Genomic DNA, 15,848 nt, shown 5'->3' with positions numbered 1-15,848 from the left:
TTACAGAAAGTTTAGGTTAAAAGATTGTGAAGTGTTACATTTTACATCACTGCAACTTATGGTTAAGTCACCAAGAATCAGCATTTGAAGTTTTACAGTTTACAGGTCAGACACCATCGGATTTAAAGTGGGTAAAATAAGAAATATCAAGTTGGAGCAACTTGAGTTAAAAACAAACAGGGTTATAAGTTGTTAGAAAAACTTAGTTGATAGGTGAGTAACTCAACAGCAAAACTTTAAGTGTGAAGTTTAGGCGTTTAACTTGGAATTTTCCTGAAGTTTGCTGCCTCCAGGTCTGCTTCAGTGACAGGCATCACTGTTGTGGATGTTCCTGGTACCAGCATCAGAGAACTGCTCAGATTACTCTGCATCGATTCATTTCACACCTCTATAGATGTGTGAATCTGTGGTCTTCATTCAATCCTGTAGATTCCAACGTGACAACACAACCTAACAGAGTGGAGTCCGCGTCGTTCTGCTGTCAGAATCAATAAATCACACACATTACGTCTGGATCCCCTCAGAAAACAGATGGAAGGGCTGCAGGTGCAACTGCACAATAACCAATGGGCGTAGGGCAGCGGGGCGTGGGGCAGCAGGGCGTAGGGCAGCGGGGCGTAGGGCAGCAGGGCGTAGGGCAGCGGGGCGTAGGGCAGCGGGCGTAGGGGAGCGGGCGTAGGGGAGCGGGGCGTGGGGCAGCAGGGCGTAGGGCAGCGGGGCGTAGGGTAGCGGGGCGTAGGGCAGCGGGGCGTAGGGCAGCGGGGGTAGGGGAGCGGGCGTAGGGTAGCGGGGCGTGGGGCAGCGGGGCGTAGGGCAGCGGGGCGTGGGGCAGCAGGGCGTAGGGCAGCGGGGCGTAGGGTAGCGGGGCGTAGGGCAGCGGGGCGTAGGGCAGCGGGGGTAGGGGAGCGGGCGTAGGGTAGCGGGGCGTGGGGCAGCGGGGCGTAGGGCAGCGGGGCGTGGGGCAGCAGGGCGTAGGGCAGCGGGGCGTAGGGTAGCGGGGCGTAGGGCAGCGGGGCGTAGGGCAGCGGGGGTAGGGGAGCGGGCGTAGGGTAGCGGGGCGTGGGGCAGCGGGCGTAGGGCAGCGGGGCGTGGGGCAGCGGGGCGTAGGGCAGCGGGGCGTAGGGCAGCGGGGCGTAGGGCAGCGGGCGTAGGGCAGCGGGCGTAGGGCAGCGGGGCGTGGGGCAGCGGGCGTAGGGCAGCGGGGCGTGGGGCAGCGGGCGTAGGGCAGCGGGGCGTGGGGCAGCGGGGCGTGGGGCAGCGGGGCGTAGGGCAGCGGGGCGTAAGGTAACGGGCGTAGGGCAGCGGGGCGTAAGGTAACGGGCGTAGGGCAGCGGGGCGTAAGGTAACGGGCGTAGGGCAGCGGGGCGTGGGGCAGCGGGGCGTAGGGCAGCGGGGCGTGGGGCAGCGGGCGTAGGGCAGCGGGGCGTGGGGCAGCGGGGCAGCGGGGCGTGGGGCAGCGGGGCGTGGGGCAGCGGGGCGTGGGGCAGCGGGGCGTAGGGCAGCGGGGCGTAGGGCAGCGGGGCGTGGGGCAGCGGGCGTAGGGCAGCGGGGCGTAGGGCAGCGGGCGTAGGGCAGCGGGCGTAGGGCAGCGGGCGGAGGGCAGCGGGCGGAGGGCAGCGGGGCGTAGGGCAGCGGGGCGTAAGGTAACGGGCGTAGGGCAGCGGGGCGTGGGGCAGCGGGGCGTAGGGCAGCGGGGCGTGGGGCAGCGGGCGTAGGGCAGCGGGGCGTGGGGCAGCGGGGCGTGGGGCAGCGGGGCAGCGGGGCGTGGGGCAGCGGGGCGTGGGGCAGCGGGGCGTGGGGCAGCGGGGCGTAGGGCAGCGGGGCGTAGGGCAGCGGGGCGTGGGGCAGCGGGCGTAGGGCAGCGGGGCGTAGGGCAGCGGGCGTAGGGCAGCGGGCGGAGGGCAGCGGGCGGAGGGCAGCGGGCGGAGGGCAGCGGGGCGTAGGGCAGCGGGGCGTGGGGCAGCGGGCGTAGGGCAGCGGGGCGTGGGGCAGCGGGGCGTGGGGCAGCGGGCGTAGGGCAGCGGGGCGTAGGGCAGCGGGGCGTAGGGCAGCGGGCGTAGGGCAGCGGGGCGTAGGGCAGCGGGGCGTAGGGCAGCGGGCGTAGGGCAGCGGGCGGAGGGCAGCGGGCGGAGGGCAGCGGGCGGAGGGCAGCGGGGCGTAGGGCAGCGGGGCGTAGGGCAGCGGGGCGTAAGGTAACGGGCGTAGGGCAGCGGGGCGTAGGGCAGCGGGGCGTAGGGCAGCGGGGCGTAAGGTAACGGGCGTAGGGCAGCGGGGCGTAAGGTAACGGGCCTAAAGCAGCGGGGCGTAAGGTAACGGGCGTAGGGCAGCGGGGCCTAAAGCAGCGGGGCGTAGGGCGGCGGGGCGTAAAGCAGCGGGCCTAAAGCAGCGGGGCGTAAGGCAGCGGGCCTAAAGCAGCGGGGCGTAAGGCAGCGGGGCGTAAGGCAGCGGGCCTAAAGCAGCGGGGCGTAAGGCGGCGGGGCGTAAAGCAGCGGGCCTAAAGCAGCGGGGCGTAAGGCAGCGGGGCTAAAGCAGCGGGGCGTAAGGCAGCGGGCGTAAGGCAGCGGGGCGTAGGGCAGCGGGCGTAGGGCAGCGGGGCGTAGGGCAGCGGGCGTAGGGCAGCGGGGCGTAGGGCAGCGGGGCGTAGGGCAGCGGGCGTAGGGCAGCGGGCGTAGGGCAGCTGGGCGTAAGGTAACGGGCGTAGGGCAGCGGGGCGTAAGGTAACGGGCCTAAAGCAGCGGGGCGTAAGGTAACGGGCGTAAAGCAGCGGGCCTAAAGCAGCGGGGCGTAAGGCAGCGGGCCTAAAGCAGCGGGGCGTAAGGCAGCGGGCGTAAGGCAGCGGGCCTAAAGCAGCGGGGCGTAAGGCAGCGGGCCTAAGGCAGCGGGGCGTAAAGCAGCGGGGCGTAAAGCAGCGGGGCGTAAGGCAGCGGGCCTAAAGCAGCGGGGCGTAAGGCAGCTGGGCGTAAGGCAGCAGGGCGTAAGGCAGCGGGCCTAAAGCAGCGGGGCGTAAGGCAGCGGGGCGTAAGGCAGCGGGGCGTAAGGCAGCGGGGCATAAAGCAGCTGGGTGTAAGGCAGCGGGGCGTAAGGCAGCTGGGCATAAAGCAGCTGGGTGTAAGGCAGCGGGGGATAAAGCAGCGGGGGCGTAAGGCAGCTGGGCATAAAGCAGCGGGGCATAAAGCAGCGGGGCGTAAGGCAGCGGGGCGTAAGGCAGCTGGGCATAAAGCAGCGGGGCGTAAGGCAGCTGGGCATAAAGCAGCTGGGTGTAAGGCAGCTGGGCATAAAGCAGCTGGGTGTAAGGCAGCTGGGTGTAAGGCAGCTGGGTGTAAGGCAGCTGGGCATAAAGCAGCGGGGTGTAAGGCAGCTGGGCATAAAGCAGCGGGGTGTAAGGCAGCTGGGCATAAAGCAGCGGGGTGTAAGGCAGCTGGGCATAAAGCAGCTGGGTGTAAGGCAGCTGGGTGTAAGGCAGCTGGGCATAAAGCAGCTGGGTGTAAGGCAGCTGGGCATAAAGCAGCGGGGTGTAAGGCAGCTGGGCATAAAGCAGCTGGGTGTAAGGCAGCTGGGTGTAAGGCAGCTGGGTGTAAGGCAGCTGGGCATAAAGCAGCTGGGTGTAAGGCAGCTGGGCATAAAGCAGCGGGGTGTAAGGCAGCTGGGCATAAAGCAGCTGGGTGTAAGGCAGCTGGGCATAAAGCAGCTGGGTGTAAGGCAGCTGGGCATAAAGCAGCGGGGCATAAGGCAGCTGGGCGTAAAGCAGCGGGGCATAAGGCAGCTGGGTGTAAGGCAGCTGGGCATAAAGCAGCTGGGTGTAAGGCAGCTGGGCATAAAGCAGCTGGGTGTAAGGCAGCTGGGCATAAAGCAGCTGGGCGTAAGGCAGCTGGGCATAAAGCAGCGGGGCGTAAGGCAGCTGGGCATAAAGCAGCGGGGCGTAAGGCAGCGGGGCGTAAGGCAGCGGGACGTAAGGCAGCTGGGCGTAAAGCAGCTGGGTGTAAGGCAGCGGGGTGTAAGGCAGCGGGGCGTAAGGCAGCGGGGCGTAAGGCAGCGGGGCGTAAGGCAGCGGGGCGTAAGGCAGCGGGGCGTAAGGCAGCGGGGCGTAGGGCAGCGGGGCGTAAGGCAGCGGGGCGTAGGGCAGCTGGGCGTAAGGCAGCGGGGCGTAAGGCAGCGGGGCGTAAGGCAGCTGGGCATAAAGCAGCGGGGCGCAAAGTAAAATGTTAGCTAGCTCAGGCTTGTTTATAAACCCACATCTCGGTGACGTCCACGTGCCAGTGGTGTCCAGATAAAACCCTGCTCTGGTTGAGGCTGAGGATACTCACACTGTAGTGGTAAGGAAGAGGAGCTTCGGTGTACTGGACTCTGAAGTTCTCGTACTGACCCCCCCTCCATAAGGCCTCCATCTCATAGTCGTAATAAGGGTCAGCATATGGATCCCTGCAGAGGAAACTGGGTTAAACTCAGAGAGTTTCCAAATTCTTTCATTCTTATGAAACTAAACAGACTTGTAGACCTCCCATCTCCACAGTTTCATCATGTTTTAGTCAAACTGGATTGAAGACTTACCCATAAATAGGATCCCTGAAGTCCATCTCTCTGAAACAGGAAAAAACTTTCATGAAGAAAATCAGGCTTTAGAGCAAACCAACTATCTGCTGATTCTCTTCTTCATTTCTCCAAAGAGACCAAAGTTGACGTTTCCCTTTGAACCACCACAGATGGTCATCTGAGCTGGGCCGGTTCATCAGAAACCACCCCAAAAGGTTCAAACATCTCAGTCCACCATTAGTCCAGACCAGAAAAATCCCTCCACCTGCTGACATGGAGCCTTGTTGTGGACATCTGCCATCTAAAACTACATCCTGGACCTACAGTCCAACCTAAACCCTTTGATTAGAAACACTTCTGCAACACCAGCTTCAAAACGTCCTCTGCTGCTCCCTCAGGAGATTATATATATATATATATATATAAATTTATTTTACATTAAACTGTGGCTTTTAAACAATCTCTTTAGGATTCCACATATTTTAGAAAACAAACAACATGAAGCTTTGTCTTGACAAAGTGCAAATACTGATGTAAACTTAATAGATAAATATAAGTGAAGATTAAACAACGCTGTGTGTCGTGGTGTTCTAGACTCCGTGTCGTGCATTATAACCGTCTAGCACACGGTTACGAGTTGTTTAATCTGCTCATGGTCCCACACAGTAAACATTTAATGACAAATTAGTATTTTTTTTCTACAACATTTGCTAATCATGGTGAAGTATAGGAACTATTTTACGTTGGCCTGGATGTACGTTTTATACCAAACAACCGCTGTCAGGCTGCAGCACGTTTCTCTCGTTCACCTGTTAAAAGACGGCTGATCTGAACCAGCTGGTTAACGCGTTGCTATGGTAACGCCCCGTAGCGGAGGGATATTACCGTGTTTAACTGGCCGAACTATGTATAGGAAAATAAAGCAGCCAGTTGTCACTGACAATGGTATAAACTATGTTTAGGTGAACTTCCACAACCTACTGCAGTTATTCTACATTGACCTGCAGCCGGAGCCGACTGAGACTGGCCGCCTGGGAGTGCTTTAGGACGGGAGAGGCTCCCGCTGCTCCTTCCTTACAGTAACTGCAGAACAATATGTGTCTTCAAGTCAGTCGCCAAAACACCAGAAAAGTCTCTAATAACTTCAGTAAAAGCTGTTAGATTTGTCGCTTTTAACAAAAAAAGTCTCCAGATTTAGCGAGAAAGTCTCCAAGTTGGCAACAGTGTCTGAATGAAAGCAAAGCGGCTGTGGGAGGAGTTTACAGCACAGCGCTGCAACGCCAGAGACGCTCGATTAGCAGCTGAAGACAGCTGAAGACACCCTTTTAGTTTTATCATCGTTGGAAACCCAGATCGTACTGAGATTAAAATCTGACTAAATCGCCCAAACCTAATAGAAACAGATATATAGATATTAAGGCTGTGACGATATGCTTTTGTTACGATTCAATTTGATTACGATTTTTTTGGGAGCTGATTTGATTTAAATTGCGATTCTCAAAATTCTTCAATATTGATGATTTGTATGTAATTTGAATGTAATTAAAACAGAAATGGTTTTTTTTATAAAACTTCTTTTTGCTAGTAATTTTTCTTCATTTCAGTTAGGACACACAGCAGCCAGACCATCATTCTGCTGCTATAATGCTCAAGAAGACAAGTAAAAAGATCAATAAAACCACTGAAAATGACAATTTTATAGTGGATTAATTTAATTTTTTGAAAAAAAAAAAAAAATCAATTTTTTAACAAAAAAATCTATTTTAAAATTGTGAAGAAAAAAATCCCAATTTCTGATTTTTTTATTTGATTTTCACACCCCTAATAGATATAGAAATAGATATAATGATTGGCTCAGAGTTGCCAGGCCACAATAATATATATGCATCATATATGTAATGATAATTGACAATTCTACGCCATCTGGCTGCATTATTTTTATATATGAGCAAACGTAATTCGGAAAGTTAAATCACTGTTATGTCACTCCATTACGGCTGTCACCATAGCAACGTGTTAATCAACTGGTTCACATCATTTGGCTTTAGACGGGTTAATGAGAGAAACGCGCTGAAGTCTGACAACGATTGTTGAGCATCAAGTCAACATTAATAGTTCCTATACTTCAGCATATTTAGCAAGTTTTGTAAGAAAGAAAAACATTTCTTATAACATGTTTACTACGTGGGACCATTGTATAAGAGGATTAAGCAACTCAGACTGGTGCCTTACACTCAACTAACTTTGCGCCGTCTAGAAGCAGCGACGTTTCCCAGCGATATTACCTAAAATACCCTGAAACTTCTAAAGAACTTGATTGGACATTCTCTAACTTTCTGATCTGTTAACCACAAAAACCCAAGAATAAACCAACCACTAAACGCTCCAGTTACCTGACAAATGGGGCTGAAGCTCTTGTCTTCCTCATATTGTTCAGATTTTCCTCATAAATACCACAGGTATGGGTCCTACGTGGTGCCGATAAACACCTGGACCCCAGCTATCAGGCAGGGGAACGTCCCTAACTGTGAGCAGGTCTTACTCTCTGATGATGCGGTAGCTGCGTTCTCTGAAGAACTCGTTCTCTTTGTCCAGTTCTCGCTCGTCCTCTCCGATGGTCACGTTGAAGCGCTTCTCCTCAAAGTCGGGCTCCTGCTCCTTCCTGATGGTGGCCTTCTTCAGCATCTACATGACATGAAGGTAACAGAGGTCAGCACAGGCTGCTGGAAACAGCCTGAACATCCAGTTCAGACCCAGACCCAGTTGAAACCGGTTATGTGCAGACAGGAAAAGGACTCTGAACAAGAACCAGTTCAGTTCCTCTGAAAGTGTGTTCTGGTTTTCCCAGACACAGAACTTTCTTGACCTTTCCAGATTAACTGTCTGAGAAAGAATTCTGTTTAAGAAGAGGACGAGGCGCGCGCAGAGAGAAAAACCTGTTCAGCCTCGCTGCTCCTCATCAGACAGTCAAATGTAAGCTCTCTGATTGGTGGAGAGCTCTAACGGAACAGGCTGCAGGTCCAAATCCTGGTTTCTGAGCAACACGGATGTGAAATGGATCCGTTTTCCGGTGAAAATGTGATAAAAGTCTTATTAATGTGGATTTACGGCATACAGTCTACGAATGCGCCGCTATAAACACGGGGCAGTGGTTACCTCTTTGGCGTGTCTCAGACCCCGCTCCCAGGCGCTCTCCACTGGAGGCTCTGCAGGAGGTGGTGGGGGGGGGAGCTCCTCCACTGCAGGAGCAGCCTGCAGAATACAGAAACACCAGTTCAACCAGTTTCAATCCCATACAGAAACACAAGTTCAACCAGCTGTCCCGGTGGCCTCAGACAACCGGAAGAAGCCGAGCAGCAGCTCCTCCAACAGCTGGGGGGGCTGTGGGTCTTACCCAGGGGTTGCTGGGGATGAGCGGGTGGGGTCCTCCAGGGGGGGCTCCGTTGGGGGAGAAGGGGTCCGGTTTACTGATGAGGGAGTAGTTGCCTTTGTCGTTGACTCCAGGATGGATGAATCTGCAGTTCATTCCCCAGGTACAGTTCCCTGAGACAGACGCAGAGGAACTCCTCATGTTGTCGTTCTACAGTCTATTTATTCATAAAACACACTAAAAGCAGAAAATGTCAGAAATGTAAACTGTTAAAGACATCAACTCGTTTAGTGTCAAACCAAACTAAGTAGAGGCTGAAACTTCCTCAGGTTGATCTGCGTTCACACGTAAACGCCATCATGAAGACAAACTCTACAAGCATCCAGCCGTCTGTCGGGGAACTGCTTTTATTCTACGTGGAGCAACTTGGAGGCAGATCCTGGCAAGCCGAGATCCTTCGAGGTCCCGTTACATCCCAGCTCATCCAGATTCAGCCCAGCGACAGGCCCCCGCCTTGTGTGGCGCCCATCCAGGCTTATTTCTGCTTCCTCCGAGACGTTCCAGGAGGCTGTCTCTAGGGTTGTCATGGTAACAAATTCTGCCATGTGTTCTGCCACTGTGTCAGAAATTATTGCAATAACAATATTATTGCGCTGAGTTATAATTGTTGTCATTTTAAGATTTTCAACTAAAATAACAAAGTCAAGTACATCCTTTGAAAGATGAACATTCTTTCCTTTCTACAGAACATTTAGCTGGATGTGCAGACAAGACCCGTCCAGTCTGCTGAATCAGGATTTCTCCTGCAGGTTTGGGAACATGTTTATCTGGAACATGTGGTCTCTAAACACCATGTAACACAGGTGCATGGAGGATGGTAAAGCTCAAATAGGAGCACATGACTGGACTGGACCAGAGGTGGAATGGTAAGATCTCATTCCTCATGTCGTTGTAAAGTTGTGGAAAAGCCGTTTGTAACATCGATGTTCATCCAGGTGATTCATACTGGCTGTGAAATGCTTTTTTCCCCCTCAAAATGTCACCTTTTTAACAATTTATTTTATTTTCTATTTATTTAACCTTTATTTCACCAGGAAAGTCTTATTGAGGTTAAGAACCTCTTTCTCCAGGGAGTCCTGGCCAAGAGGCAGCAAGAGTTACAGGCAGTTTACATCTTACCACTTAAACAGAACAAATAACTAAAAGCTATTACAACTAAAATAGGACATCTCAAAATCTCTCACTCTGGACTTAAAACTGTTCAAAGAAATAAAAAAATAAAAGTAAAGGGCAGCATGGCTTCACCAACCAGGCTGTCTGAGTGCACGCCATGTTGCTGTTGGTATTTATGTCGGTTAAACAGCCCAGAGGTCGTGGACTGTCGGGAAGACGGAGCTTTTCTTCCCAGCTGGGAAAACTGCAGCTGATTGTTGTTTTAGGTGCAGATAGAAGCTTGTTGTGTTGCCACGTTTATTAATATTGTCTTAAAACAAATAAGGCAGAAAAGAAAGACAAATGAAAATGATTGATTCCGGCTAACTTACTGTGGACATGTTTTCTTATCGTGCGATGAACTGACTTATTGCGACAGGCCTGGTTGTCTCGCTGTACAGTGATGGAACCAGCAGATTAATCACCAAGGAGCTTCAGTAAAATAAGAGCCTGAATAAACTGCCATCCAGATGGTTTCATCTCACACTTCTGCTCTGGAGGAAAGATTTTTCTGACACTTTGCATCCGTCATTTTAGAAAATAACTAAAATATTTAAAGTATTAAGAGGTTAAAACTCATTGTCAGCTTTTTTCCCTTCAGGTTCAGTGATTTAGTTCTTGTTTTACTGCAAGAACCCATGTGTTACCAAAGTCCTACCACTCCCTCTGCTGGACAGGCCCTGAAACCGATGCCTGAAGACCGACCTGTTTCCTGGAAGCGCCTGCAGGTCCTTTCCACCCCACCACGTACCTTTGATGAAGAATCTGCAGACGGGACGTGGTCTGATCTTCCTGTCAGAGGGATCTTTCACCTCGCCCTCCTCCAGGTCATCATCCTGTAAACACAAGCAAATCCAAACATGAAACACTTTAGATCACTTTAAACCCCGGATGTTCCAGACTTTCTGTTGCACCACAAGTCTGCACCATCAGCAAACACATCACCGGGGACATTAACGTGTCCTCCTGAGGACGACTGTCTCACTGCATGTCTCATAGGTTTATAAGCAGTATGATGTGACAGAGAGAACACGCAGGTTGTCATGACAACCAATCTGGTCCAGATCAGGATGCTGAAGATGTCTAGAGACGTCCTTATCACTGAAATGCAACAAGATCGAAGGGAAATGTGATCCACCACGAGGGCTGCAACCATTGTATTAATAGTCGACGAATCTGTCAATTATTTTATCAATTATTCACGATTATTTCTGTTCCCCCCCCCCCCCCCCAACAATCCGTGCTTCCAGTTGACGCAGCTCTTTTTACTGGTTCCAGTATGTTTTACGCCACTCTCTTCATCTGCATTGTATGAAAGTCCCCCTGATTCCCAGTCAGTCACACCTTAATGTCCTTTAGGAAGTTAAAAGAACGACTCTTGAACCAGCTGAATATTAAGCTTAACAGCTTTCTACTAATTTATTCTGAAACATCCAAACTTAGCTATAGTGTCATATCCAAGCTGTACAGAATTTACCTCAAAGGATAACAAAATAAATAAAATATTTTAACCTCTTAATTTTTGTAGAATTGCATTGAAATGATTATTTACATCTTGAAAAAACCTGTTTTGTAGGTAAACAAGGTCCAGAATCCTTTAAAACATTCCTGAATCCAAACGGTGATCCGGATCACCACCAGAATTAAATCACTTCTTCCTTTTAACATTTCCAACAACTCCTGAACATCTCATGAAAATCTATCCATAACTTTCTGAGTTATCTTGAACACAAACAGATAAACGGCGGTAAAAACAGAAGCTCTTTGGCAGATGTAACAACAGCACATCGCTAATGCTAACTTTGCCATCCGGAACGCTGGAAACCATGACTCCGGCTGCTTTCCTTCCAGATGCTCATGCATGACCGTCGTGCTGCCGTGGTACGCCGACTCTGCGTGGCAGACCACACATTTCACCTGTTTGACACTTTGTTTGGCGTAAAATATCCCCGAACTTTGGAAATAGTTGCGCCGCCGTCAGTTTCTTCTTCGTTGTTTAAACAAAGATGCTGCAGGACAATCCTGCCCCCAGCTCTTCCTGTGGTGCTTTGCATCGTTTGCTCGGTGTTTAGAGTTCTACTGTCTAAAAAGCCGCGGTTGGTAAACGGCGTTAAGTTGCCTGGAGCAGCGTTTTATTAGCAAAGCCGTTACGGCGTTTATAACGCGACGCGCTGACAGGGAAATTTCACGTTGATGAATTTTCATTTTTGACAAATCGTTGCAGCCATATCCACCACAGAACATAATGATGGATTCCACTCCTGCTCTCAGCAAAGGCGGACGCTTTTTCTCTGCGCTCCTGTTTCCTCCCTCTCCTCCCACTCTGGCCTGCGACTTTGTCCTGTCTGACTCGGAGCCTCTTTTTACATCTCTTTACTTCCACTCAAACTACATCATGGATCTGATCGGCTGGTCTCTCAACGCAATTGATCATTTTTTCTCAACCCAAAGATCGGGCAGAGGGGAGCCTGCATGTCCTGAGGGGACGCTTCCGGCTGGATACGTTCAGGACTCATGGGCCAGGTGGAGATCGATGTGTCTGGCGGTTCTGTCCTCTGAGGACGTGGAGGATGTTTACATCTTTGGATTATTGGTAATTGGGATTCTGCCGATTGGCGCTGGTGGAGTTCTGATCTACCTAAAGACCCGTGAGATTCTGGCAACAACTGGCAGGTTACGAGAATTCTGTAAGGGTATGTGCCGGGCTAGCAGTCCACAGACTCTTGCGTTGACCGGACTTGACCGTAAGCAGGATACCAGTCTGGTCCATACTGGTCATCTGGCCGTGGTCCTGGAGCTGGTCCGCAGAACTGACAACAACATGGAGAAGATGTCTGCGAGAATCGGTTGAAATTGACCCCCCCATTCGGCTGTCTGGAGCTGCCAGCCTGAGACCTGCTATGGACTCAAGGCCGAGGGCAAATTGTTTTCCTCGCCTGGAACCCACACAACAAACAAATCACATTGGCTTCCCATCGACCTTGGGCCGGTGAAACCCCCCCTGAGAACGGAAGAAGAGATGTTCATAGACGCTCTGTCCCCCCACCTCAACCACCCCCGGCCCCTCCCTGGACTTTGTGTGTCTTGTTTTAGTTTGTGCTTCAGTGTATGAGGATTTTTTTGCTCTTCCTGGCGCGGCCCAGAGTTACATGACCTTTTTCGCCCTCGACCCCCCTATGATCCTAATGTATCTCTGTTCTTAAGTATTGTAAGGCAGTGCTGGTATAATAGCTTCACGGCCTGAGCTTAAGCTTGGCTCTGTATTGCTCTTTTGTCATGAATGTTACATGTCTGTACGTCTCACCTTGGACAAGCTGGCTTGAACTCTGAATTTCCCCTCGGGGATGAATAAAGTATCTTTGATTTGGAACTAAAACCAAATAAATTATAAATATTATTGCAGATCAATCTAATCGACCTCCGTCTGGTCATCATCCTGACACCTGATCAAACACCACCTGGTGCACGAGGATCAATCTCACAGCAGCTGGTACATCTGTGCTGTTCTGACCTGGACATGATGATGAAGTCACTTCCTGTCAGATTTCATGGAAACGTCATGTCTCCATGGAAATGTCACGGAAGGCAAACATGGCTGAGAAAATGCAGGAAGGATTTCCCGACCCGGTTCGGTTTATTTGCCTCCTCCTGCTAAACAGCCGAGAAAGAGAAAATCTTTGGTGGAAAATGCTGCAAATAAAAAAGCCTTGGATCACGCAAGGAGCAGAACCAGAGGCGGAGGGGCCACAGAAAGAGGGAGGGGCTACAGAAAGAGGGAGGGGCCAGGACAGGGTGCCACTTTCACATCTTGCTGGCTCCCCAATATTACCTACCCCGGCTTTAATCTACGCCGGAGACCCACCGAGCCAAGCAGTTCCTCCAGCCTGACGAGGCCGACGGAGGACTAGCTCCATCCTCCAGGAACGATCATTTTACCACACAGGATTTCTGCTTTTATGTTCCGTTTCCCGACGTTCCATATCAGATGATGTGGAAGTATTCTCGATGCAGAGATGGATTCATGCTACATTTCAGATACAGCTGTGTGCACGTTGACGAGCATGCTGCACAGCCGTGTGCACGTGGATGTGCATGCTGCACAGCCGTGTGCATGTCATGTCCCTGTACAGGTAAATCCAGCCTAAAACTGTGTTTCTATGAAGTTTTCTGATGGAGAAGCTGCTGTGGGACAGCTTTCAGAGGAAAGCGTGTTTAAACGCGTCACATTATGGTCATACGAGCCGGAACGGCTCCGTGATGCGCTGACAGAAGCAGCCGTGTACAGGAAAACATAAAGAACCACCGAGCCGCGGGGCAGACCGTTCCTTTAGTCGACTTCCAGGAACATCCGGAACCGGAGCTGAATCTGGACTCGGGGAGAAAACTTATTTCCTGAAGCTGCAGCTGAGACTGAACTCTTTAACGCTTCCTGCTCAACGCTTCGGACCCTGCAGAGGAAAGATCATAAATGTTTACTTACATCAATCTCTCCTTCGTCGATCTCTCCATCATCTTCATCTTTTTTCTTGTCCCTGAGGGACTCCTTCCGTGTCCTCTGGGGTCCTCTGGACTCCTCTGTCCTTCTGGGCTCAGCATCTTTAGGAGATGGTGGGAGGATTGGTTTTTTCACCTTCTTCTTACTGCTTTTGTCCTCACTTTCCTCCTCCTCTTCTTCTCCCTCCACCTTAGTGTCTTCTTCATCCTCCTCTTCATCGGGAGCAGTGACGTTGGGCTCTTCTGGAACCTCTTCGTCGTAGTCTAGCTCATGTTCATCCAGCTCACGAGAAACCGATGCAGAGTCGTCTTTCATCTGTCTCGCTGCAACCGCCCTCCTCCTCTCGTCTTCCTCCTCAGCCCTGTTTTTATCTTCCTCCTCCTCTTCATCATCGTCATCATCCCTTTGCTGTGAAGAGATGTTTTTCCTGTACTCATCATATCCTTCCTCTGCATCCTCTTCAGGCTCTACGTGACTCTGGACCTGTTCATGCTCGGAGTCAGGAGACTGGGGGGTGTCAACAATTCCATTGTCTTCCTCCTGCGGACCATCTTCATCCCCCTCCATCAGCATGATGGTTTCATCTTCTTGCTCCATTCCTCCTCCATCTCCATCCAGCTCCTCATCCTCTGGATCAGAGACGAAGTCTGGGACGACCTCGTCCTCGTCCTCAGAGCCTCTCCCTTGGCTTTCCACCGTCTCGTCCTCCTCCAGGCCTCTGGTGTCCTCATCCTGGGCCAGCTCGCTGTCTGAGATGACCCGGTCCGCCTCGTCGTCAGGAGACTGCAGCAGCTCGGAGTCGGACAGATCCTTTTCACTCCCCCCTGGAGACTGGGGGGACTGGGTCGGGCTTTCAGGGGTATCCATTTGAGAATGTTCTGATGAGAAAAGAAGCGGTTTTGTAACAAAACTGCAACACGGAAACATGAACTCAGTCTTCAGTTTTTAGATTTAACTGTAAGCAAAGCGCATCATGCAGACTTGCCTCCCAGAACCGACTGATTTGTCACCTTTACGGACTACATACAGCTAACATGTCTTATCTGGCTTACTGGCAACCAAAACTATGCAGCAGAAATGGAAGAGAATCGCATGTAAGAAGAGAAAAAGACATGTTTGTTTCTTTCAGGTTTCTTTAGTTAACTTTCAGCGCCAGTTTAACATTTCGGCCCCATTAAAAACACAGAAAGGTTTTCCTGCCTGTGTTTTCAGGACTACCCAACATGAAATCAACCTGCAGGGAAAGGAGTCTGCAACACTTGCAGCACTAGGCCCCAAACCTGGCGACCTGTCCCAAACCTCCTGCAAACCCCTGCCACCACATGAACATGGAAACAGACGCATTTACCAGAGAAAACAACAGAAAACTGCAGCTTTCCAGGCGAACCTAAGCGGCGCCATCTTCCCGTAACAAAGTAGCCTCCATGAAGCTAAGCTAGGCTAACTGCAGTCCTCTGGCCGCCAACAGGCACATTTCTCATTCACCTTGCCGACCCGGAGCTCGTTACTGACGGCGTTAACGACGGACCCTCCCGCTGACACGGATCTCTGCGGGCTACCAGCAATATTTCACGCTTTTACTCGGCTGCTGTGGCGGACAAAATATAACAGCCAAAATATAACAGCCTGCACGACGAAGCGACAGCGGCCATTACCTGGACGTCATCGACACGCGACAACCCAATGTGTGTGTGTGTGTGTGTGTAGATAGATAGATAGATAGATAGAGCAGGGTACGGTATGGAGATAGTTGAGCGTTTTGATGGTATGGAGTTGGCGCGTGGTTCTGGTGGTATAGAACTCATCTTTTATAGAGATGTCCATTATAAACAAGATAAAGATCCATTGAACTAAAGAAAAGGACTACAATGCTTCTACAATGAGCCAATATAGGCCTGACTCCAGTCAATCACAGTCTTGTCTCTATGCAACTATAGACCTGTCACTAACCAGATATAGATCTGTCTCTAAATAAATACAGATCAGTTTCTTTTCAAATATAGACCTGTATCTAACTGACTATACAAATGTCTCTAACCAGCTATAAACCTGTCTCTAACCGACTATAGACCTTCCTCTAACCAAATGGTTTGAGCTATTGGTCATATTACTGTCAACAATAGCTGTCCCCAACCAACTACAGACCTGTCTTCAACTGAATATAGACCTGTCTCTAACCAAATATAAACTTCTCTCCAACCAGCTATAGACCTGTCTAACCAGCCACAGAACTGTCTCTAA

General features: G+C 51.3%; 1 protein-coding gene across 4 annotated transcripts in view; it reads right to left on the bottom strand.

Moving 5' to 3' along the window:
- Positions 1-15,236, bottom strand: part of zc3h18 (zinc finger CCCH-type containing 18) — a 48,095-nt gene extending 32,859 nt beyond the window's left edge. For 3 of the 4 annotated variants that reach the window (XM_079255403.1, XM_079255405.1, XM_079255406.1), the window contains exons 1-8: positions 15,093-15,236; positions 13,593-14,485; positions 9,864-9,948; positions 7,925-8,073; positions 7,687-7,782; positions 7,073-7,215; positions 4,549-4,578; positions 4,305-4,419 (exon numbers count right to left, since the gene is read on the bottom strand). In XM_079255403.1, the coding sequence (XP_079111529.1) occupies positions 4,305-4,419; positions 4,549-4,578; positions 7,073-7,215; positions 7,687-7,782; positions 7,925-8,073; positions 9,864-9,948; positions 13,593-14,474 (1,500 nt within the window). In that variant the 5' untranslated portion in view covers positions 14,475-14,485; positions 15,093-15,236. Of the gene's footprint in view, positions 1-4,304; positions 4,420-4,548; positions 4,579-7,072; positions 7,216-7,686; positions 7,783-7,924; positions 8,074-9,863; positions 9,949-13,592; positions 14,486-14,955; positions 14,996-15,092 lie in introns of those variants that run through there. The other variant, XM_079255404.1, reaches the window with a different exon arrangement.
- Between the last annotated feature and the right edge of the window lie 612 nt (positions 15,237-15,848).

Source organism: Telmatherina bonti, assembly GCF_933228915.1.
Source record: "Telmatherina bonti genome assembly, chromosome: 2".
Lineage (NCBI taxonomy): Eukaryota > Metazoa > Chordata > Actinopteri > Atheriniformes > Telmatherinidae > Telmatherina > Telmatherina bonti.
Note: the sequence above shows the minus strand (reverse complement) of the source record. Positions and strands in the feature narration are given on the sequence as shown.